We start from the raw sequence: 24,332 nt of genomic DNA on the forward strand, positions 1-24,332 counted from the left end.
AAACACACAAAATGTTGCTTGTGAAACTGGGAGCCTCCAACCTGCTAGAGAGCAGACCTCCGCCACCCTCTTTAAATGCACCACCAGTTTCACCACAGCTTGTCTAGACCTACATCAGAGACAACATGGACAGACAGGGCCAGGTAGGCCGATGAGAAACACGTGTGTGAATAGGTAGGAAAGGGGGGGGTGAGACAGTACCTTTAATACTGACCTTCGGGCTCAGAGTTGTGGCAGCGCTCGTCCAGCAGGCTCTCAGAGCTCACCGACGCCTCAGAATCCAGGTTCTCCTGGTCTGAACCAGGCTGCTCCAGCTCTGGCAGTCTGTAGGCTAGTTCCTCCCTGGAAAATAGGGGGAAGGGAGAGACAGAGAACAGAGGGGTCACAAAAGTAACCAAGGGTTGGTGGATCTCCGCAACCCAAAACTATATCAATCAGATATAACCAGTGTATAAATCACAGTATTAAAATGTGCTCAATTCAGTGGTGAATCTAGGCGTGACTCAGAGGCTCTGCTCGGTTCTTACTTCTCCTGTTTGATGGACTTGATGCGCGCCATCAGGTTCTTCTCAGCCTCCGTATCGGAGTCCAGCGGAACATCGTTCCCAGGGACCACAGTCGGGTCAGAGCACTCTTTCTCATGCACCTGGGAGAGAACACACAGTTATTCAGGACACCTCAACGATTGGGCTATCGCAATGGCAAGTCTACACCACACCGGTTAAGAGGATGAATGAATGGAGGGGAATGGTGGTGGTGTGGGAGTTAGGGGGCTGTGTTAAGTAATCATGCATAGTGTTGCATAAGGTACCAGAGAACCATGATACCCTAAGGCAGGCAGGAGGTTGTGTCATGATCAGTAGGGAGAAACAGGCACTATGTTATTCAACCACACAACATGTAGGAAAACGTCAGTATCGGATGGGAAGGGTTTGATGCACTATTGAACGCAGCTTGAGACTGCTAATCTGAGCAGAAGTCATGTCATATGATACAAGGTTATTTTACACTAGGAGAAAAAAGTATATCATCAAGACAGACAAGTCATTCCCATGTCAAGCATTCCCCATTTCCCTAAGTTCCAATGCTTGGTACCGGTGAACAGGAAGAATCCACAAACCATCCCTCTAAAACTGTGGTTGTGCTGTGTGGAATCATGTATGTTCCACAAAGCACAAGTGAGTTATGATCAAGAGTGAAATGTCACTAAATACTAGTCAACCATACAAAAGTCAAACCATACACAAGATCCAATGTAGGAAAGACCAACGACACCAACCCAACACCATCACCCTGAAGAACATTCCCATCACAGACGCTGGGGACTGAAACAAATATGCAGTATCACAGGGGTCTAACAAGTTCCCGGAGAGCTACTAAGAGCAGGTAAGGTACGCAGGCATTTGCTACAGCGCAGCACTAACAACTCTACTGTTCCTGGTCTTTACTCGGGTCCACCATTCGTTGACTTAGTTGTGTTAACACTGGAACAAAAGCCTGCATGCCCTGTAGTTCTCCGAAACCATAGTTGGGTGACCACTGCAATATTGTATACTACCAGTTAGTATGAAAAGGAGGGGAAGGGGGGGGGCATCGACTACTACACGTCATGCACAGACGGGTGGACATGGCAAACTGCATCTAGCTACCAGGAGAACTGGAGCTAAGTGGATACATACCACCACTCCTTTGTACGGAGCAGAAAACCTGAGGGGCAAATGCCAGTGCAGCTGAAGGAAGGGAGAACCACAAAACAATGAACAGTAACCCATGGTGGACATGGGACAATAGAGTAGAACACTGCCCAACAGTACATCAAGTCCGTGACTATGGTTGGTTTGCCTAGTGAGTCTACGGACCTGGTAAGTGTCAGGGTCAATCCATTTCAACTCAGGAAGTAAACAGAAATTCCAATTCCAGATGTTTCTCACAGAGAGGCATTGAGAAAAACAAATTGAAATGTCAGTTAACTTCCTGAATTGACATGAGATTGACCCCAACCCTGGGTATTGTTCAGACAGACCAAGGCATGTAGCATTGTGCGTACCGTGTTCTGCCTCTTGAGTTTGAGCTGGTTGACGGCCAGAGCCTCGGCATACTCCAGCTGTTCAATCTCTTCCATCTTCTCGTTGTAGCTTCGGATCTGCTCGTTGATCAGCATCTCCACACACCTGGGACACAGACATTACATCTTAGTCATCCAATTCTATTGTGTTAAAGGCACTGCATTGTTCTTCATAGAGTGTCCTACCTAGTTGCCTGAACAAAATAATCACTTGATAACAGCAAAGACTAGGGTTGAGATCAATCAAATTCATTCTAAAATGCACCATTTATCTTATTGTATTTCTTTCCCCTTTTTTTTAATTTCACCTTTATTTAACTAGGTGGGCTAGTTGAGAACCAGGTAGGCTAGTTCATTTACAACTGCAACCTGGCCAAGATAAAGCAAAGCAGTGCGACACAAACAACAGTTACACATGGAATAAACAGTCAATAATATAATAGAAAAAGTCTATATACAGTGTGTGCAAATGAGGTAGGATAAGGGAGGTACGGCAATAAATAGGCCATAGTGGCGAAATAATTACAATATAGCAATTAAACACTGGAGTGATAGATGTGCAGAAGATGAGTGTGCAAGTAGAGATACTGGGGTGCAAAGGAGCAAAAATAAATAACAGGATGGGGATGAGGTAGTTGGATGGGCGATTTACAGATGGGCTATGTACAGTTACAGTGATCTGTGAGCTGCTCTGACAGCTTGTGCTTAAAGCTAGTGAGGGAGATATGAGTCTTCAGCCATCAAAGACTTATAGATGACCTGGAGCCAGTGGGTTTGGCAACGAATATGAAGCGAGGGCCAGCCAATGAGAACATACAGGGCACAGTGGTGGGTAGTATTTGGGGCTTTGGTGACAAAACAGATGGCACTGTGATAGACTGCATCCAATTTGCTGAGTAGAGTGTTGGAGGCTATTTTGTCAATGACATCAGAGTCAAGGATCGGTAGGATAGTCAGTTTTACGAGGGTACGTTTGGCAGCATCAGTGAAGGATGCTTTGTTCCGAAATAGGAAGCCAATTCTAATTTAATTTTAGATTGGAGATGCTTAATGTGTAATTTTAAATTATTTAAACATTTGTTCCAGATATATAAAGTAACAGTGGTTCCGGTCTATGCAGTGATCAGAGAGACTTACGTGGTGGTCTTGGCCACGTCCCTCATGCTCATGAGCGGGTCGGCGCTGTCGGGACAGCGGAGGATGCAGGGGGCAAACACGATGGCCAGGGAGTTGGGAGACATGCGGTTGTGAGACTCCTCCTTAGACACTCTGGGAGAGGAAATAAACGTTACTCATGTTTGAGGGGAAAAATGTGTCCTTTCAAATTGTATTCATCCAGCAACATAAACTGAGCATGGTGTTTTTTGTCATTAATCCTTTATTCAACCAATCGAGAGCCCCAGCCATGAGTATCGCACCTGACTAGATGGAAGACGAGCCTTTCCAAGGTGTTGAAGCATGCGGTGGGGAGTTGTTCCAACACTTTGTAGATGGCATGTAGCTGTTCTTGCTTTTCAGGATGTTCTGGAGGAGAAAAGTACCAACATTTTGGATAAACAACAAATGTAACGCAATGACACTCAACAATATTACACCACATTTCAACATGCAGTAGAATAGCTCAGTAGAATATACAAAGGAGAGCATAACCCACATGGGCTGATATAGGGGCTGAAGAAGAAAAGAAGAGTAGCCATCTCTCTCAATCCTGGAGAAGAGCCATGGTCTATAGCAGGGCAGAGTTTTGTCTAAACCTAGCGTTATAACAGGACTCACCTACGGCCCGAAGGAAGTCATTGTAATGAATGAAGGTCATGAGGGGGTCAGGCAGCTCCCTCAGCCACTGTTTGACCAGCCCCGTCACTGTGTGGATGGGGTAGTCCTCCAGGCACACAGCGTGGGGGTCTGCCACACAACATCAACCATTACACAAGTCATGGCATGGGAACATGAAGAGGCATTCTTACGTCATACATAAGATCTTTAGGCATTATGAAATAAAACAAACACGCTGGTGCTTACATGTTAAGTACGTCTTACGTAGAACCCTTCAAGTGTTAGCCTTCAATATCTTTGTAGCTCTCTTGAAAGCGCTGCTATACTGTTTATGCTATGGCTGGTCCTTACCAGTCTCCATTAGCTGGTGGAGCTCCTTCATGCGGTTGGCAGAACCAGACTTGCGGTAGATCCCCTCCGTGTACAGGCCGTTCATCTCCACGTGCTCCAGCATTATCTCCAGCACCATGGGAACAGTGTTTTTGTCGCTGGTCAGGTGACAGACTCGCACCCCAAAGTGCAGGCCTCCAGACTCCTCATCACTCTGCATACAGACGTCAACCATCAGTGGCAGGTTAGTCACATAGGAGAAACATAGGGACCAATCCTGAGTTGACATCAGCCAACCTAAATCATGGTCCAAGAATGAGGTTAAAAAGTTTACCTTTTTGACACAAAACGTGGAGCAGTCTGTGACAATTTTGCAGAGGCACTTCTTGTGGCACACCATCTTGCAATCTGGAGGAATACAAATATTATCTTAGCATTTGAGTTCACAGTGGGGCTCAGAAGAATGTAAAAACTATTCTCAACATTCACATCAATCATTTGGAGTGTCGTACTTGTTACTTAAATATTGTCTGAATATTTGTGTGTGGTACTCACAGCTACACATGCAGGCTTTCTCCATGCCCCAGATATAGGAGCTGCACTGGTCACAGGACTGCATGATGTTAACCTGGTACGTGCTGAACACATGGTCCAAAGGGTTCTCCATCTAAACCATAACCACAGGACCATTGATATAAATATTTAGAGAGTAATTTATTTGAATACATACAGGTACCTGCCAAAAATAATGGAAACACTTGAGTAAATTAGCAGTTGCTTTCACACAGTTGTGTTTCCTGAGTTAATTAAGCAATTAACATCAAGCTTAGGGTCATGTATAAAAATTCTGGACAGGCCACTGGCCAGGCAATGCCCCTATAGGATGACAATGCCCCCATCCACGGGGCCCGAATGGTCCCGGAATGGTTTGATGAGCATGAAAACAATGTAAACCATGTATGCCATGGCCATCTCAGTCACCAGATCTCAACCCAATTTAACACTTACGGGAGATTCTGAAGCGGTGCCTGAGACAGCGTTTTCCCGTCAACAAAACACCACATTTTAGATGGAAGAACGGTGTCACATCCCTCCAATAGAGTTCCAGACACTTGTAGAATCTATGCCATGGTGCATTGAAGGTGTTCTTGCTTGTGGTGCCCTAACGCCCTATTGAGACACTATATTGGTGTTTCCTTTATTTTGGCAGTTACCCGTTTCGTGCCATATTGAGAACAGAGTGGAAAGATTTTAGGGCTGATCCTTTGTACTTACACTCTTGTATTTTTTACGCCTCTTCTTCCGAGTTTTATCAGGCTGAAATACAGACAAACACATCAATACCCAATTTATTTAACCCATATATCAAATCAATGCTGTGTTTATCATACAGCGAGGCACTGGTTTTACAAAAGCCTTAAATGGTTTTGATTTTGTTTTTCTATTTGAGCAAAAGAACACAGCATTAGCCATAGCAAAATGCAGGAAATTAGCTTTAAAACTGCAAAATGTTCTCTCCGCTCCATGGCAAAATGTGAAGAATTGCAGGAAATTGCCTTAAAAAAAAAAGATGGTGGCCTTTAAAATGTTCAGCCGCGCTGATGGGTAGATTGCCACGCCCCCTATCACACCCACCACCTAAGTCAAGCCTCTTTTTGACGCAGAAAAAACATTGATAATAGCCGTATGACAAAATAAGCAAGTTCACCTTAGCTGGTTCTGCCTCCTCCTTCTTGATCTCTCCTCGTATGAAGCCGTCCAGGACAGACTGAAAGAGGTTGACCACCAGCTGCACCTCACCCTTCTGCTTGTCTCCGGCCAGGCTGATCACCTTGTTCTGGTAGCCACGCATCAGACCGTTGTAGCCAATGTGGGGTTTCTGTCCACCACGTGAGAGAAAGAGAGAGAGTCAGAAATGCATAAAGCATCACCCATTCATAATCCATAGTGTGAGTGTGTGTGTCCACATACTGGGAGAGAGTACATTCCCTTGATGGTCTCTCTGAACTGCATGGTGGCTGTGACAAAGATGTGCTCGGTTGCAGACAACTGCTTCCCCCTGGAGCGGAAGTCATTCACCTACAGAGAGATTAAACACGTGGTCAATAAGTGTATTTTAGCTCTATGCATCTAGAAACTACACAAGGTGTGTCACGGAGAACAACGCTCATAACAGTTAGGCTTTAGCTGTATGAAGAAGCAGAAAAGCGGTCTGACCTGATTCCCCAGGAACTCATCCAGATGTCGGAGCTCGTTGGCGTTGGTAATCTCCCGGTCCAATGAGGCGTTCCACTGCTCTGAGACCCGTGTGGCCCGGCTGATCTTGATGGTGGGGTTCCGGCTCACCGCCCGACCTCCACTAGCCGGGTCTGGGTGGGAGCGGGATGTGTGAGAGAGGTGTTGTTGTGTGGAAGAGAGAGAGAGCAGTGTTGTCAATGTACAAATACCATAATACATTATTTGAAAACAAACAATGCTTGGAATAAAGATTTCTAACTTTTCTGTAGAATCTGACAGCCATCAAAGCTCTAAAACTAGGAAGTACAACAAGCTGTAAAAATGTAGATTGATGGGACCTGGGCACATTTTATATATAGTGAACAAAAATATAAATGCAACATATAAGAATTAACAATTTCACTGAGTTACAGTGCCTTGCAAAAGTATTCATCCCCCTTGGCGATTTTCCTATTTTGTTGCATTACAAACTGCAATTTAAATTGATTTTGATTTCATGTAATGGACATACACAAAATAGTCCAAATTGGTGAAGTGAAATGAAAAAAAAAACGGCTTGTTTCAACAACAAAAAATCAAAAACGGAAAAGGGGTGCGTGCATATGTATTCACCCCTTTGCTATGAAGTCCCTAAATAAGATCTGGTGTAACCAATTACCTTCAGAAGTCACATTATTAGTTAAATACAGTCCACCTGTGTGCAATCTAAGTGTCATATGATATATATATATATATACATACACACACATACACACACACACACACACGTGTGTGTACGCACACCTGTTCTGAAAGACCCAAAGTCTGCAACACCACTAAGCGGCACCATGAAGACCAAGGAACTCTCCAAACTGGTCAGGGACAAAGTTGTGGAGAAGTAGTGATCAGGGTTGGGTTATAAAACAAAAGTTCTGAAACTTTGAATATCCCACGGAGCACCATTAAATCCATTATTATTAAGCACCACAACAAACCTGCCAAGAGAGGGCCGCCCACCAAAACTCGCAGACCAGGCTAGGAGGGCATTAATCAGAGGCAACAAAGAAAACCCTGCAGGAGCTGCAAAGCTCCACAGCAGAGATTGGAGTATCTGTCCATAGGACCACGAAGCAGTACACTCCACAGAGCTGGGCTTTACAGAAGAGTGGACAGAAAAAGCCATTGGCGAACACATATGGCGTTCGCCAAAAGGGACATGTGGGAGACTCCCCAAACAAATCAAAAAAGGTACTCTGGTCAGATGAGACTAATGTTGCTTTTTGGCCATCAAGGAAAATGCTATGTCTGCCGCAAACCCAACACCTCTCATCACCCCGAGAATACCATCCCCCACAGTGAATCATAGTGGTGTCAGCATCATGCTGTGGGGATGTTTTCCATCAGGGGGAACTGGTCAGAATTGAAGGATGACGCTAAATACAGGGAAATTCTTGAGGGAAACCTGTTTCAGTCTTACAGAGATTTGAGCTTCTTGATATGCCACATCTGTCAAGTGGATGGATTATCTTGGCAAAGGAGAAATGCCCACAAACAAGGAGGTAAACAAATTTGGCCTCAACATTTGAGAAGTAATATATTTGTGTGTATGGAACATTTCTGGTATCTTTTATTTTAGCTCATGAAACATGGGACCAATACTTTACATGTTGCGTTTATATTTTTGTTCAATATATTTTGTTTTGTCCATGAAATGAAAGCTTTTAACTTCATTCCAAATTCGTTTTTTTTACGGGGTTCTTCATATCACTGTAGATATAACATCCCTTTTTACCGCTCTTAAACACCAAACTCTCATGCACTGCCATAGCAAGAGGCTAGAGACAAATTCATGAAAGGTCCAAACTATCTTGTTTTGATAAGAGCTTAATCCTACTTGCCTCATTATTTACCCTGAAAGCAACCACCTGGATTTTCTCTCTGGGTCCCATGTTCAGGAAGTGGCTGACCCTGTATCACCCCTACCCACATCACTGCACTTTTCCAGCACCTTCACATGATTAAAACCACTGACAATTCCAGACCAGATCAGCACAAATAATGTGAGCCTTATTGTATAACCTATTGTAGAACAGGACACAGAGTTTTTCCTGGTCAGGTCACATATTTGGTGTCCCTCAAGGCTGCGACCAGGTGCCTCTTACCTTCTCCTCGTTCAATCAGGGCCTGGGCCATGGTCAGTTCTACATCGTCAGGGGTCTGAGGCTCCTTATGGGGACGTTTCTTCAGGATCTTCCTCAGGAACCCTGAGGGTCTACAGCACAATCAAACTGTAACCGCACTCAGTCAACGCAAATGCATTGTAAGTCTAACATGGGTTATTAACGTGTATTATGGTTTTTAATGGGTTTGACTAATTCTTGGCGCAAGACTGCACTATAGTAAATAGGCACAGGTGAGTAATGTATCTAATCCTAATAACATGTATAACAATTACAAGAGTACCTGCTGTTCAGACATAGATCACATCTGCCACCATGCATGAGAATTGGATAGAACATGCTTTGTTTTAGTGAACAGATGTGTGAGATGTGAATGCAGAATCTTTATGAAGTGTGAATATCAAGAGGCAGACCTGTGAGGGTTTATGTATGCAAGACTACAGTACTACATTTTCTCATCGGTACAGTCCAGCACCACATATTTTCAGGGTTTACAACTCCGCTCACTGAGAACCATGGTAACAATCCAAAGCTAAATCAAAACAAAGCACAATATTCGATCTTCCAATCCGATAACTTTGTCATGGCACAGCACATTCAAAAAAGTGAATTAATGAAAGAGTAAATGAAGTTAAGGAATTTATCCCATCCAATAAACTGTCTCTATAGCTATATATGGGAAACTCTAGTTTGTGCAGCAAGCCACATGAAGCTGGACAGTTTGATTACACAATAAAGAGTGTTTTCCTATGGGCCATCTGACTCAGACCGCCTGGGTGGACAAAATCGTCTGCTGAAGTGTTTTCCTCCACTGTTACTATATTAGCCTCTTTCCATCACCATCACACAAGCATTGGGGTTATCCGGAAGACCCTTAGGACATAAGTATGCGATTTGACATCCAAAACCCAAGGCATCAAACCATAATATTGGCCAAGTATGGTTCTAATCTACACCACTAGTTCCCAAACCATTTTATGCTGTGACCTGCCAAAAGCTCTTATGACTCATCAAATAAACAAAACCAATATGTCTAGGTCCAACCCAGTCTCTTTCCACAACCCAAAAGGAATCAGCCATGAATCAAGGCAGGACTATTCTGTACCCCATCCTGCTGTACAATATCTCCCATTAGTTTCCCTGAAGCAGCGTACTTCTCTGGGGTGGAAGGATGAGTATGGACAGTGTCCTGGTGGCCTGATGTGTCATGGGTCCTCCTCTTCATGCTGCCCTTTGACCCATCCTCTGTAGGAGACTGGCGATACAGGGAGAAAAAATAAGAACAATGTGAGGAATCAAACTACACAATTCCCTTCCCATTGAGGAGGTGTTCAAAAGCACAGTTTGAGAAGATAAGGCCTTGTTAGAAACTCAATGGTGATAGATCATTTGTTTCAGTTGTGATAGGAAAGAGATGACATTTCCAGCAATCAAGAATGGCCCCAACCAAATAGCAACCAATAAACTTCCATGAGAACCCCACCTACACAACTTCTAGAAACACCCAATCTTGGCGACAATTACCTTAAAAATTCACCACTTCTCATAATTGATACACAAATTATGGATGACGTTCTCATTTTATTATTATTTCTCAAAATACACCCATGTTTATTCCCATCAGCACATTGACCTTTTTTTGTGGTGGATTTGGGGAAAGCCAAATTATTGAGTCCACAAATAATCTAGGACCACTTGTTATTTAAATAACAAATGAATCATTCAATTGAAAAATGAGAGTTGCGTTAGTAATCCACAGGAAAGTCATTGCCTAATAACACACTTACAGTAAGAGCCTGGCAAAATGGTAGCTACGTTACAACTACTTCTTTTTTTGCTGCCATGGACATGACATTTGATAAAAGAAGATTAACTGCTGGGTGAAATAGCCCATGACGACACACATGGCTTGCCGAAACAGCTAAATCATGACGGTTGACCAGAAAGGTTTTCATTGTGGAGTTGACCAACCCTGAAGTGTATACACTCTCCTAAGCCTCTTTATTATGTTCTGTGTTACATCTAAGGAAGTGTATGATGATGGGGTTAAACACTATGGCAGAAAAGGTCAGAAAATGGAGTCCAGAGATAAAGAGCCAAAGGTGTGCGAGGAGGCACCAGGTTTGCTTTGGCTGGCAGGGCTCAGTTTCTCTGAGATGGCAAGCTGTGCTCTGGCTTTGTGATTATACCTTATCCATGGACTTTGAGTGCAAGGGCCTGCTTGGGCCCACAGGGGACAAAGGGAAGCAGGTCCAATAGTCCACTTCCGCACTTTTCTTAAAAGGCGAGCGTCTACGAGCTAGCCGACGTTTGTGTTTGGCACGTTTACGGTAACGTGATCTGACCTAGCCAGAAAAGCACAACGACACTTTGAGCTTCCATTCAGATGCCTTGCAGGAAGGATGTGATTGGCTAGCTTCAGCCTGTTCAGATCTGATGTGCTGCCCTCATATTTGATGAAAAAAAAAACAGTTAATAAGAAAAGGCAAGGCACACAACATGGTGGGTATAATACTAGAGCAACAAGCATGTTACCTCTCTGTTTGAAGTAGCACCAGACGATCCAGGGGACATAGCATCAAAAGATGACGAGTTTCCAACACTCCTGGAAATAAAGTAAGTACGATACAGAGATGAGGGAAATTCATGCTCATAACTGGGGGAATCATCAGTCCTTCCTCATGTTGCAAAAACAATGACATCCTGAAGCAAGTATAGTGTAGATATCAGAACGATATGAAATGTCGTACTGTGAATATTTTTTTATCCTGTCCTTGCTGTGGGCCTCAGGAGGACTGGTACTCTCTGGTTGTTGTAGATCAATCTTCCCCTCCTTCCATTTCTCTGCCTTCTCCTTCATAGCGTCCTGTTGGCTGTACCGAGTCAGGTTGCCTGGACCCAGGACCTCATGGCCGTTCCTGTTAGCCATTGGCTCAGGGGGGTTCAGGGGTAAGGTGCTGGGGCGTATAGGAGCAGGGGTGGTGGCTTTGGCTTCCTTCTTCCCCTTGTCGTCCTTCTTCCAGGCTACAAAGGTGTACTGGTCCATCTCCTTGCTATCCGTCCGGCCTTTTGGCTTTTCCTCGGCTCGGCTGGCTGCCTCCTGATCTATGACCTTAGGGGATGGCTCCTCCTTGGTGGCTGCCGAGGCGACCCGCTTACTCTCTCTCTGGCTGTGCTCCAGGCCCCGCTGGCGCCGAAGCTCCCTCTTCTCCTGGCTCCTGGAGGCTGTGACCTTGTGGAGGGGGGGAGGACGTAGCTTCTTCTGCCCCGACTGGGGGTCTGCAGAGGGGGTAGCCTCCGCAGCCGCCTGAGCCCCCTTGCGTCTCTCTGGTGAGTGGGGGGCAGCTGCCTCTGTGGTCCCCTCCTCCTCGGGCTCCTCAGAGAGGGCTTGCTCCTGTTCCTCCACAGCCTGGCTCTCCTCCTCCAGCTGGGGTCCAGCCTCAGCCTGTGTACTGTTGCCCTTATCAGGCTGGGAGACTGCAGAGGCATTCCCCTTTTCCACCTTCTCAGAAGGTGAACTAGCTGCAGCTTCTCCATCTTCCACTTCCTCCCTCTGCTCCTCCTTGTCCTGGACAGGCACTTTGTCCCAATGCCGGCTCTCATCTAGAGTCCTTTCAGCTACCACCTGTGCCTCTAGTTCCTCCTGTGTCTCAGGTTCCTCATTGACGCTTTCTGCCTGCCTCAGCCTTGCCTCTTCATTCTCCCTCGCCCTCCTCTCCGCGGACTCCCACTCTGCCTCTTTCTTTCTCCTGAACGCCTCTTCCTCTGCATCCATTTCCAGTCGGGTTGCCTCCTCTGCCTCTCTCACTAGCCTAGCTGCAGCTTCTTTCCTCCTGGCCTCTTCTTCCTCATCCTCCTTTTTCCTCCTGTCCTCCCGTATTGAATGGCACCTGTAAAGTCCAACATGATTCAGAGGTTGTTCAACATCCATATCACAATGTTAGGCATCTCTTAGAATTTTTAAAGTATTTATAACAAATAACTGTGGGGATTCTGGCAACACCAGTACTGGAATTCATGAGATGTTGTTAATAATAACTTAGTCGCTGTTTACCAGTATCTCGAGGCATTTCAAACGTTATAAATACTACATTAAGTATTTCAGTGGTGTGGCCTGGTGCTGTACCTCCTCCGTGCTGAGTGTCCTCTGGCCAGAGCCTGTATCTTCTTGATGCTGGTCCGCCTGCGGAGGTACTGTGATCTCTGTCTAGAGCCCCTCCAAACGGCCTGAATCAGCGTGGCCGCCTGACGCTGTCTCTCCTTGTGTTGCCTACGCCATGCACGCTGGAAGGGACGAACAGGGGCAAGAACACATTATTAGCCTGTCTGCAGAAATATGATTGTCTCATATAGGAAGGTTATTGGACAATTTAAATGTATTTCTTGGTAAGAAATAGACACAGAAAATGACAGTATTCAAGGCATACCATACAGGGAAAAGTAATATCTTTGAACTGACATCAGTGCCTTTTCTGTACAGACAGTTTTATGGTGGAACACATAAAGGGTTTCACACAGCTTACCTGGATCAAGATGGCCGCCTGTCTCATCTCCAAGAAGTACCTCCTCTCCAGGCGCGCCCTGAACCAGAGCTGCAGGAAGATGATCTTACGCATCACGTCCTTGTGCAGCGTGTCCTGCAGCTGCTGACGCTCTAGTTCCTTCAGGTAAACCTGAGGATCACAATTGAAGAGATACAAGAGACACATAATTGGAAAACTATCTCTTATTATATCTCTCTTTGGGGAACATAGGCTACCTGTTCATTTTCCTTATGCTAATAGTTTAGAAAGTAACACCACGATAGCCTATATCTTTAACTTATCATAGGAAAGTGAGGTTTCTGAGTAAAAAGAGTGAAGGAGCGCTTGTCTAACCTTGGTTTTGCCTATCTGGTAGGTGGTGTGGTCTAGATTCATCCTCTGGAACAAGGCTGAGATGTCCTCTGGCTTGGAGGGTGTGGCGTTTTTGGGCAGCAGCACTCGGAATTGCTCGATGAATTCCTATTTATGGAAGGTACTTAGTTCATTGACCAACACAATCACAGATTTTCGTGAAATAGACAAACTACTTATTTTAAATTCATAACAGACACACACAAAAAAAAATTGGGGTCCACCACATGACTTTGACCACACAATTTTGTTCATAACACATTCTTGTCCAGTACACGATTTTCTTCATAATGAATTCCAATTTGTTGTTAGGGTCTTGGAATTTTATGTTACGGTAATTGGCCACGCCAATGTACACGATCAGACATAACCATTGGAGGGGAGAGGGCAGGATTAGTGCATATCAGACAACTTTTTTTATCATGTGATTTGCGCACATGGTTTGGGTTGCTAGACCTTCACGTTATACATACATTCTCCCAGACCAAACTCCGTCCTATCATTTCTGTATAAAGTAACCTACTGCCTTTATCTGTGATTGAAGTGCACTGTATACAAAATCGTGTGGTGGACAATTATTTTTGTACTTTTTTGTGTCCGCCATGAATTTCTACTTCACAATCATTTATGATAGTGGGTTACATTAAGACAGACAATGCCCAATAAATATTTTCCTTCTTATACTGAACAAAAATATAACACACAACATGTAACAATTTCAACAATTTTACTGAGTTACAGTTCATATAAGGAAATCAGTCAATTGAAATAAATTAAGCCCTAATTTATGGATTTCACATGACTGGGAATAGTAATCTGCATCGGTTGGTCACAGACACCTTAAAAAAAATACCAGTCAGCATCTGGTGTGACCATTTATTTACCTCATGCAGCATGACATTTCTCAGAGTTGATCAGGCTGTTGATTGTGGCCTGTGGAATGTTGCCCCAATCTTCAATTGCTGTGCGAAGACGCTGAATTTTGGTGGGAACTGGAACACTGTCGTACACGTTGATCCAGAACATAGAAAATTTGCTTAAGGGGTGACATGTCTGGTGAGTATGCAGGCCATGGAAGAACTGGGACATTTTCAGCTTCCAGTAATTGTGTACAGATCCTTGCGACATGGGGCCGTGCATTATCATGCTGAACCATGAGCTGATGAATGGCATGAAAATAGGCATCTGGATCTTGTCACGGTATATCTGTGCATTCAAATTGCCATCAATCAAATGCCATTGTTTGCTTTCTGTAGCTTTACCTGACCATACCATGCCACCATGGGGCACTCTGTTCACACACCGCCATACACTGTCTGCCATCTGCCCGGTACAGTTGAAACCAAGATTCATCCATGAAGAGCACACTTCTCCAGCATGCCAATGGCCATTGAAGGTGAGAATACCAAACTGTAGTCAGGTCAATACCCTGGTGAGTATGACAAGCAAGCAGGTGAGCTTTCCTGAGACAGTTTGTGCAGAAATTCTTCAGTTGTGCAAACCCACAATTTATCAGCTGTCAGGGTGGCTGGTCTCAGACGATCCTGGAAGTGAAGAAGCCGGATGTGGAAGATCTGGGCTGGCATGGTTACATATGGTCTGCAGTTGTGAGGCCGGTTGGACTTACTGCCAAATTATCTAAAACAAATGTTGGAGGTGGCTTATGGTAGAGAAATGAACATTCAATTATGTAGCAACAGCTCTGGTCGACATTACTGCAGTCCGCATTCCAATTGCACGCTCCCTCAAAACTTGGGACATCTGTGTTATTGTGTTGTGTGACAAACTGCACATTTTAGAGTAGCCTTTTATTGTTTCCAACACAGGGTGCACCTGTGTAATGATCATGCTATTTAACCTGCTTCTTGATGCAAGACACCTGTCAGGTGGATGGATAATCTTTGCAAGGGAGAAATGCTCACTAACACAGATGTAAACAAATATGTGCCCAAAATGTGAGAGAAATAAGCTTTTTGTGAGTATGGGACATGTTGCGTTTATACTTTTGTTAAGTGTGTGTGTGTGTTATATATATATATATCAGAGTTACACAGTTAGCTATTGGTAAATAATCAACAACAGATATTGTCTGCTGGCTATCTGAGTCAGTGAACAGGTGCAGCGTACCTGGAAGGTGTACTTGGCTCCATAGCCAGACCTTCGGATGCGAACAGTCTCCAGCATGCCTGTGTAGCGCAGCTGCTGCAGCACCAGGGTCTCATTCAGACACATCTCCTTCTGTACACACACACACACACACACACACAGAATGTCGTTAGAGGAACGAACGCAATCATTTTCCTCATCTTGGTTGTAAGCAGTAGCCTCAATGTGCTTTATTTATGCATACCTATGTACGAATAACGTAATGTATAATAATTGATACCAATAATGTATAGATGCTCATGTGTTATAGATGACTCCTAATGGAACTGTACCATGTTTTACTATAACTGCTTTTAGTGGTTTTTAAATTCTGTATTGTCAACTACCGTATCATTGTGGATGGACACTTGTAAAAAAATGAAACTCAGACTCTGGTAAAACATGTTTTTAGTGAAGTAACTTTACCTTCTCAGAGTTGGAGCGAATACAGCGGACGAAGAAGGGCTCTGCTCTGCCCAGATTCTCCAGCAGCTTTGTCAGAGAGCTCTGTCAATGTAAAAGAGGTTTCATGTCAATTAAGACTTACCTCAACAAATAAAAACATTTCCCATGTTCTGCATCTGCATTGTATGAAGTTTGCAATTGTGTGAAGTGTGGCTATGTATTTTCAGGTGTATGTATGTTAGTGGCTGCCTGGCTGCAGTATTTGCTGGTGAGATCAGCTGACCTGGAACTGAGCGCTGATGCTGGGGGTCTTCTTCTTCTTGTTGAGGTGATGCAGAGACTTGGTGGAGCGGTCGTGGATGGTCCGACCGACGATGAACTTCAGGGAGCGAGAGTCCAGCAGGCTCTAAGGAACAGCATCAACACCACAGAGTTCTAAACGACTGCAGATAGCACAACAGTCTCATTGATACTCTCAGAGTTAAATGAAATGTTTTGAAGGAACAAGACCCTCACTGGCCAGTTTATTAGGTACACTCCACTACATTTTTAGTAAATACCTGTAGTCAACTTGTGCAATATTTTAGGAGATAAAGCAGATTGGGTTCTTCATTAAATCGGTCAGATTAGTTTACAATATTAAGCTTACTTTAGTTTCCAAGAACAGTTGAGCCAGTCACATAGCTTATGCCTGCCCATATCATAAGCCGACCATGGGGCACTCTGTTCACAACGTTGAGATCAACAATCCACTCATCCACACAATGCCATACACATGGTCTGTAGTTGTGAGGCCGGGTGGATGTACTGCCAAATTCTCTGAAACAACGTTGAGGTGGCTAATGGTAGAGAAATTAACATTAAATTCTCTGGCAACAGTTGTGACACAAAACTGCACATTTTAGAGTGGCCTTTTATTGTCCCTAGCACAAGGTGCACCTGTGTAATGACCATGTCTTGATATGCCACACCTGTCAGGTGGATGGATTATCTCGGCAAATGAGAAATACTCACTATAAGGGATGTAAACAAATTTGAGAAAATTTGAGAAATATGCTTTTTGTGCATATGGAAAATGTCTGATATTTTATTTCAGCTCATGAAACATGGGACCAACACTTTACATGTTGTATTTATATTTTTGTTCAGTGTACATTAGTGAAACACATTCGGCAGAAAAAAAGCTTCATTTTCATTACATTAAAAGTGCAACACAATTTGGCTGGCAGAGCTACCAATGAAAAAGCAATATATTTTTTGCAAAAACAATGCATGGCAATCATATTTATTATATAATGTAGCAGATACATTTCCTAATGTTTTGCTTAAAGCTAATCTTGCATTTTACCAGAGAAAAGTAGGGTGGCTACACCGAGTCAGAGCGCTGTCTGTTGATAGATTGCCCGTTTTGCACTTCTCCACTCGGATGAGAATTCACACAAGCACAAAATCAGTCTGATGCCAAGCAGATATTACAATAAGCATTTTAGAGCTGTTCACAAAACGCAGCAAGCTATTCCTTATGCGTTTTATATTTTGCTGTGTAAAAAAAAACCTAAGAATTCTACATTAACGCGACCCCTAAGTTACCTTGCTTGTTATCCAAGTAAGTGGTTTAATTAATAAGGTGAAGGGGCATCATATTGTGTTAGCTTTCTGCCGTGCTTGAGTCAAAGCCCTTCGGGTGAGTTCTGTACAGATGCCACTGCCATCTTTTGATATCCTTGCGTTTTTTGTCCTCCGTTCTTGACCAGTCTGCTCTTCCCCCATCTTCTCAGAGCAGGCAGACCCGTTGCCCTAGCAACTCCAGACTCCACACAGACACAGCGTGTACACATGCTGCTCCAGAGCCAGAGTACCATTTTCCTTCTGACAAGCATGTCAAAACTTTGTTCATTTGCACAATGCAGCTCATTCACTTGTATTATGTCCAAACTCAACAAAAATTACATTTGGTAGCTCCTACCTATATATGTATAATTTTATGAGCTGGATTGCCTGTCTTTGCAATTAGTTTATTCTCATTTGCGCTTGTTAACATATCTAGCTAGCAGCCTCCATGGAAATTCACTATTACTTGTGCAAATTTTGTTAGCATTCTGGCAATAGACGGACAAATCTGGATAGCACCCAACCATAGCGCGACAAACAACACACATCCAGTCAGTGGCAGACCTGTGGGTGAAAACAGCTTGTTGATGAGGTCGAAGGAGATTGGCACGAATCGTGCACCCTAACAGGCGGGCCACAAATAGTCAAATAACGGTGCAGTACAACAGTGGTGTGCAAAACGGCATCTCGGAACGTACAACTCGTCGATCCTTGTCACAGCTATTGCAGCAGATTCTCGGATTGTATATTATATTTATTTTTCAAATGACATTAATATAGGCGTGCACATAGCTGGCGTATGTATGATGTATGAAGTTTACCTTGGGTATGATCTGTTTCTGCTTCGCGTTCTTGTTTTTCCTGTGGGGAAGGGATAGGTTAGTGAGAGTTGCTCAGCTCAGAGACGTCGCTGAAAAGGTCTACGGGTGAGCATGGGGGCGAGCCAGGTTAGTATGGTGAGTCATGCTCAGTCAGTGAGGCGTGAGGGCTGGCACCTGGAGTATGGGTGGGATGACAAGGGCTGATGGAGGGATGTTGCGGGATGGAGGAAGGGGGAACCTGGCCAACCAAAATCAGCCAGCCCGGCCGAGACCCATACGACCTATAGGATTACGAGACGTGTTCCCCCAGCTATCTTGTTTTCATCACTACATATAGAGCATTATATAAGCCTTTGGTTTATAGTGGAACTATTGCCATGTCCCGACTACACTGCTTGACAGTGTGTTATTTGTGAGGTCAACACTCAACTTTTGTTTTGTTTGACTGTTGAAAATACTTGCATAGACTATACCCAACAACTATAGTTTTATATAAGTTAAAAGAAACAATAATTTGTAACAAACTTTTACGTTCTTTTTGACTTCACAGTCATACACAGTTTCATCTAGAAGCCAATGCATTCAGGTGAGTAATGTCCTTGTTCATGCAGCAGCTGATATTCAAGCCATCAGTGCATCCTCAGCTTTTATCAAGGCCTCTGCATTTCCATTAAAACCCATATGGGCAAAAGCCTTGTTGCACTATAACATCAGCCTCATGCTAATCAACATCACATTGGGACCCAGTCTATCTGGGCCTTGCATTTCACTATCACGAGCAGCCTTGTGTTGTTGGGCATCGTTCTGCAAATAATTAGGATTCCTGTGAGGAGGTCTTTGTTCGTAGGTGCATTTTTCATGAGGTGTGGTCTCAAACAGCTAATTACCTAGCCTGTGTCTTCAACTGTCTGTCACGGGTTGAGAGCTTTAACAACCATGTGAGGTGAAGACATTTTTTTGTAGTCAAATCAGGTGTGCTAGTGCTGGAATAAAATGCGCAACTAAGGGGATGCCTCAAGAGGACTAAGGTTGAACACTGTTCGAGCTGGGTTGGACTTGCTAGGCCAAGCTGGGCTGGAAGGGGCTACAGACTCACTGAAGGAGGTGTCGAGGGAACCGCAGGCGACCCCAGGACTGCAGCAGCTTGCGAGGGTCCTCACCATCCAGCTGCAAGTCCTTAATGGAGCTGATTATCTGGGCATGCATGTCCCTGATTCAACCCAGCAAGGGCCACAGTGGGTGAAGAGGACGGTGGGGAGGAGACGGGATGAGGGGGGTTGGGCACGGGGCATAAGGGGAGGGCAGGGGATGTAGGAACACCGCTGTTAGGACACCTCAAATGACAGAAACCCCCCCACCACCAAAGAACCCACCTCCAAAGAGAAACACACACAGAACCGTTAGAGGTCTGAAGTCAAGAGCAAGTAAAACTTCTGGTTAACATGTGGGACAATGCCACTTCAGTTCAGACCACCCAGCCATTGCTGCAGTAGAAAGTGAGGTTGTGCACAGTGTGGATGTTCGCACACGCCATACTCCTGTAAGTAAGTATTGTGAGCATGCATTCCTGAATCAAAGCTTCAGTGGTTGACATCTTTTCTCCATGCTGGTTTTACACTGCTGGCGACTGGGATTGGTTTTATACTGGTGGTAAACTGGGGTGGACTGGTGTTGTTAAGATGGCTGTTCCTCTGGATCCATGCATTACTGTACTTACCACTCTGATCAATAAACCAAGGGAGGTCAGGCAGGAAGGGACGGGCCCATAAGGTACCATAGAAAAAATGGCCCCTAGACATGACGTCGTTAGAATTTTCAGGTCTGAAGGGACCAGATAGGGGGAAGCAGTATGGTGGAAACTCCCCCAAGCTAATCAAAAGCCTAGGTGGAGCTATACCCATCTTACTAACACCTATCACCTTTGCAAACACACAAGGGGTAGGGCCCTAAGGAAGGAGCTAGGGGTGGTTTAAACACAACTGTTCAGTTCCTCTCAGAGAATGCTCATATTAGAACAGGGGCTTTTGGTCCACTTAGAAACTACAAATGATGCATTTCACTTTCCCTGTCGGCAATTGTTTATTACATTTCCGACCTCATCACTAGTACTCCAGGACCTGAGATGTATAGCACTTGCCCTGACCTGTTTCATTAACTAAACTTTACTACTACTGTTTATAGTGTGCACACGTTCTTAAATGCTGTACTAACCATATGTTAGTGTGCCCAGCCTTTCTAGTTGTTTCCTCCCAGTAAATCAGTAGATTATCAGAGCAGGGCAGCACTAAGACCTTCCTGTGTTCTACATTAACAATAATTAACTAGGGTGTTGAGACAGATTACCGTGGCCGAGAGATGAAGAGCGAAAGAGACAGTAACAAGAGCAATGTGGTGGAAAATAGAGAGCTAGAACAGGGGGAAGAGCATAAGAACGATGCAGCCTGTTGATAAGGGAAAAGGTTTGCCGTGTTTGATGTTTATATGAAGTATTTTTCTGTTGTCTGACTCTGCATGTTTCATATTAGGACTTCCCTTTCCAAACTAAAGAAACCTATGCCTGCTGCAAACCTTCATGACGTAGAGTCTCTCGTGTATCTCTGACATGATGAATATGAGCAAACTCAGAGCGGGAATGAGCCAGAGGCTAACTGCCCGTAAAAACAACACTGTCCCTTCCTCCTGCTTGACCTCCCTCCATCCTTCTTCCTGCTCTCCTCCAGTCCACTTACTTCTTACTCTCATAGCTAGCAAAGATGTCTTCGAAGGCCTCTAGTGGGCGCTCGTCAGAGTGATCAAAGTAGAAATCGAGCATAGAAGCCCGTCTGTGGAGGGGAGAGAACAGCACACGGGGTCACCCAGGGGCAGGGGAGAAAACGCAGGGGCCAGGATGACATGAAGGAGGATTCATTCCACCATAGAGATATTATTGCATGGATTTGATCCTATGGATTTGACAGAGCTTGCGTCATACAAGTGACCAGGAAGCACACATGGGAGCCAACTGTTTCATTCAGTTCCATTTACCGGGGCACTAGTGGGAGTTCTATTTGGCTCCCAGTACAGATACACTTCCTGAACAATCTTGTGATTCATAATCATGATAACACTGTCTGATCCTGCTTCATGTAATCCTAGGCGCTGGGACACGGATTCAACAGTACGGGTGCTCACCCTTTCATTTGTCATCTTTGTGACAAATGGATTTCTTAAAAATACTTTTACAAATAAAATGAGGATTGATGACCAAATCACAACGTGTTCTTTGTGAGAGGCCCCCCAATCAGGGACTAGTAAGGGGCTTGTTATTGTAAGGCAAACTGATTTAAGTTATTCTGGTTCATCCTAAATACAAATCTTTTGTCTGTATAGTATAGATTCAGTGAGATGACTTGGTCTTGGATCAAGGTAGTCGGGTTTGTGCATTTAAGTGGATTTCTGATGGAAGACTGAGGCATTGCCCGTGGGCTTTAACGCCACAGGCACTCTGGTAGATTGTAATCACTGTGAACACCTGCCATTGTGCCTCAGGGGAGAGAGAGAGAGAGAGAGACCCATCTGTCAATCATGACAACACACCCAAAACAGTAGAGGAAGATGGCCCATTTCACAACGCTACCAGAGTATGTCTCAATTTCCACATTAACATACTATCTAGTACGCATGGCGAGGGCCAGCCATTTTTTGTGACCATGTGACCTAACAGGAAAAACACAGGAGGGCCCTATGCATGGGCAATACAGCTCTTCTTTCTAAGTGGTACAGAAATGTGGATACTGGGACAAATGTTTCCCTTCTTCCCTGTGTGTCCCTCTCTGTCAGAGGTCTGTGCCTTACCGGTACATCCTTTCTACAGGCGTATTGGACCTCTGCAGCTCCCCCAAAGGAGTCCTGGAAGTGGGGCGCTGCACACCTGTTAAACACAAACTGACATCAGACACACATATAGGTTCTAAAAAGACTGCACCGCATGACTCCTGCCTCTCAGAAATCAGAATAATCCAGTTGAGTCCTTCCAGGGGCCATTTCCCTGCTTTGTTTTTCCTCGATTCAATTTAATACCATTAATCCCTATAAAAATACCCTCTTACGTCAATGGGCCACTTTTCTCATCTAGTCAACACAACAAAACTTCTCTGGCGGATAATGACTGAAGCTTGCAGGGAAAAACCTGACATTTCAAAAGCCTCATGTTTCCCCCCCAAGCCCTGCTAAACTAATTAAGCTAACACAAGTAAGCCTACTGCAATTATTGGTTACTGTGCATGTTACAGTTCAGGTAGTACAGTTCTAACTCTGAGACATGGCTGTAGACTCCTATAGTGTCTAAAGCATGAGTACACCTATACAATCAGCCGTACACGCATTGCACTACCGCTGCTCCCAGCCGTACACGCATTGCACTACCGCTGCTCCCAGCCGTACACGCATTGCACTACCGCTGCTCCCAGCCGTACACGCATTGCACTACCGCTGCTCCCAGCCGTACACGCATTGCACTACCGCTGCTCCCAGCCGTACACGCATTGCACTACCGCTGCTCCCAGCCGTACACGCATTGCACTACCGCTGCTCCCAGCCGTACACGCATTGCACTACCGCTGCTCCCAGCCGTACACGCATTGCACTACCGCTGCTCCCAGCCGTACACGCATTGCACTACCGCTGCTCCCAGCCGTACACGCATTGCACTACCGCTGCTCCCAGCCGTACACGCATTGCACTACCGCTGCTCCCAGCCGTACACGCATTGCACTACCGCTGCTCCCAGCCGTACACGCATTGCACTACCGCTGCTCCCAGCCGTACACGCATTGCACTACCGCTGCTCCCAGCCGTACACGCATTGCACTACCGCTGCTCCCAGCCGTACACGCATTGCACTACCGCTGCTCCCAGCCGTACACGCATTGCACTACCGCTGCTCCCAGCCGTACACGTATTGTACTACCGCTGCTCCCAGCCGTACACGTATTGTACTACTGCTCCAGCTGTACACGTACCTGCGGTCTTGGCGGCCCAGCGGCGTCCAGCCTCGTTGAAGGCAGCCATCCCCCTGATGGTGGCTCGCAGGATGCCCCAGCGGAACATGGCCACAGGGTCCATCCCGATCAGCTGACGCACGTAGGCCCGGTCACTGCTGCGCAGTAGAGCCACAATGTCTGGACGCATGTGGTCCGTATTCTTCTCCCGGAAGTCCTGCCAGGAGAGTCACAAGGAGACGGTTAAGGATGTTGAGGCCATTTTAGAGTCGCCGCTAAGATTATTAACGCACTGAACAATAATTAGATGTCAGTAACAATGAACAGTTACACAAATGCAAGAAGCCTCGCCCAACCCCCTCGACATTACATGATAGTAAACACGGAGTCTGACTAGGTTGGTGGGTGGTTGTCCATCCCTACCTTGATCTGGTATTTGACTTTCCCAGCAAAGTGGTGGATGACAAAGGCAGGCTCCATCACAGGCGTGGGCACAAAGTACTTATTGTCCTGGTGCTGCTGCTTAAACTTGGCCAGCAGGGTCTTATCAGTGGCATGGGGGAAGCTGAAGAGCAGGAGAGAAAATAGAGGGTGTGAGAGAAGGAGGGGGGAGACGTATACCGTTTGAACCTGCATCTCATCTAAAATGTAATTTATTGCCGCTTACAGGCAACGATGTAGCAAAGCAAATCTTTAGGCTGCAGTCACTTCTGGCACATGAAGATCAACACATTTTTGGGTGAACGATCACTTTTGTGGAATATGGGGGGGGCGTGATGTCCTTACTTGCTCTCCTCGTCCAGTAGGTACAGGAGACCAGTTGGCTTCTTGCTGATGAGGTGGATGCAGCCCACGTTGTCAGTGTAGTCTATGTTGTGCCAGGTGATGCCCTCCGCCTGGTACTCCTC

General features: G+C 45.1%; 1 protein-coding gene across 10 annotated transcripts in view; it reads right to left on the minus strand.

Annotated features, from left to right (window-relative positions):
- LOC112250770 (unconventional myosin-IXb-like) overlaps positions 1-24,332 on the minus strand; it is a 99,771-nt gene that overhangs the window by 5,557 nt on the left and 69,882 nt on the right. For 2 of the 10 annotated variants that reach the window (XM_042322042.1, XM_042322043.1), the window contains exons 11-42: positions 24,211-24,332; positions 23,848-23,989; positions 23,446-23,641; positions 22,280-22,355; positions 21,175-21,267; positions 19,542-19,655; positions 18,446-18,485; positions 16,297-16,419; positions 16,035-16,115; positions 15,591-15,701; positions 13,446-13,571; positions 13,092-13,241; positions 12,695-12,852; positions 11,319-12,458; positions 11,104-11,173; positions 10,758-10,913; positions 9,723-9,823; positions 8,551-8,660; positions 6,389-6,540; positions 6,143-6,250; positions 5,880-6,050; positions 5,447-5,488; positions 4,727-4,838; positions 4,506-4,579; positions 4,193-4,385; positions 3,842-3,970; positions 3,484-3,589; positions 3,203-3,334; positions 2,048-2,171; positions 1,680-1,730; positions 528-646; positions 215-342 (exon numbers count right to left, since the gene is read on the minus strand). In XM_042322042.1, coding sequence (XP_042177976.1) covers positions 215-342; positions 528-646; positions 1,680-1,730; positions 2,048-2,171; positions 3,203-3,334; positions 3,484-3,589; positions 3,842-3,970; positions 4,193-4,385; positions 4,506-4,579; positions 4,727-4,838; positions 5,447-5,488; positions 5,880-6,050; positions 6,143-6,250; positions 6,389-6,540; positions 8,551-8,660; positions 9,723-9,823; positions 10,758-10,913; positions 11,104-11,173; positions 11,319-12,458; positions 12,695-12,852; positions 13,092-13,241; positions 13,446-13,571; positions 15,591-15,701; positions 16,035-16,115; positions 16,297-16,419; positions 18,446-18,485; positions 19,542-19,655; positions 21,175-21,267; positions 22,280-22,355; positions 23,446-23,641; positions 23,848-23,989; positions 24,211-24,332 — 4,750 coding nt within the window. Of the gene's footprint in view, positions 1-41; positions 110-201; positions 343-527; positions 647-1,679; positions 1,731-2,047; positions 2,172-3,202; positions 3,335-3,483; positions 3,590-3,841; positions 3,971-4,192; positions 4,386-4,505; positions 4,580-4,726; positions 4,839-5,446; positions 5,489-5,879; positions 6,051-6,142; positions 6,251-6,388; positions 6,541-8,550; positions 8,661-9,722; positions 9,824-10,757; positions 10,914-11,103; positions 11,174-11,318; positions 12,459-12,694; positions 12,853-13,091; positions 13,242-13,445; positions 13,572-15,590; positions 15,702-16,034; positions 16,116-16,296; positions 16,420-18,445; positions 18,486-19,541; positions 19,656-21,174; positions 21,268-22,279; positions 22,356-23,445; positions 23,642-23,847; positions 23,990-24,210 lie in introns of all 10 variants that reach the window. The other 8 variants (XM_042322044.1, XM_042322045.1, XM_042322046.1 and 5 more) reach the window with 8 other exon arrangements.

The sequence above is a fragment of the Oncorhynchus tshawytscha genome, linkage group LG05, assembly GCF_018296145.1.
Source record: "Oncorhynchus tshawytscha isolate Ot180627B linkage group LG05, Otsh_v2.0, whole genome shotgun sequence".
NCBI lineage: Eukaryota > Metazoa > Chordata > Actinopteri > Salmoniformes > Salmonidae > Oncorhynchus > Oncorhynchus tshawytscha.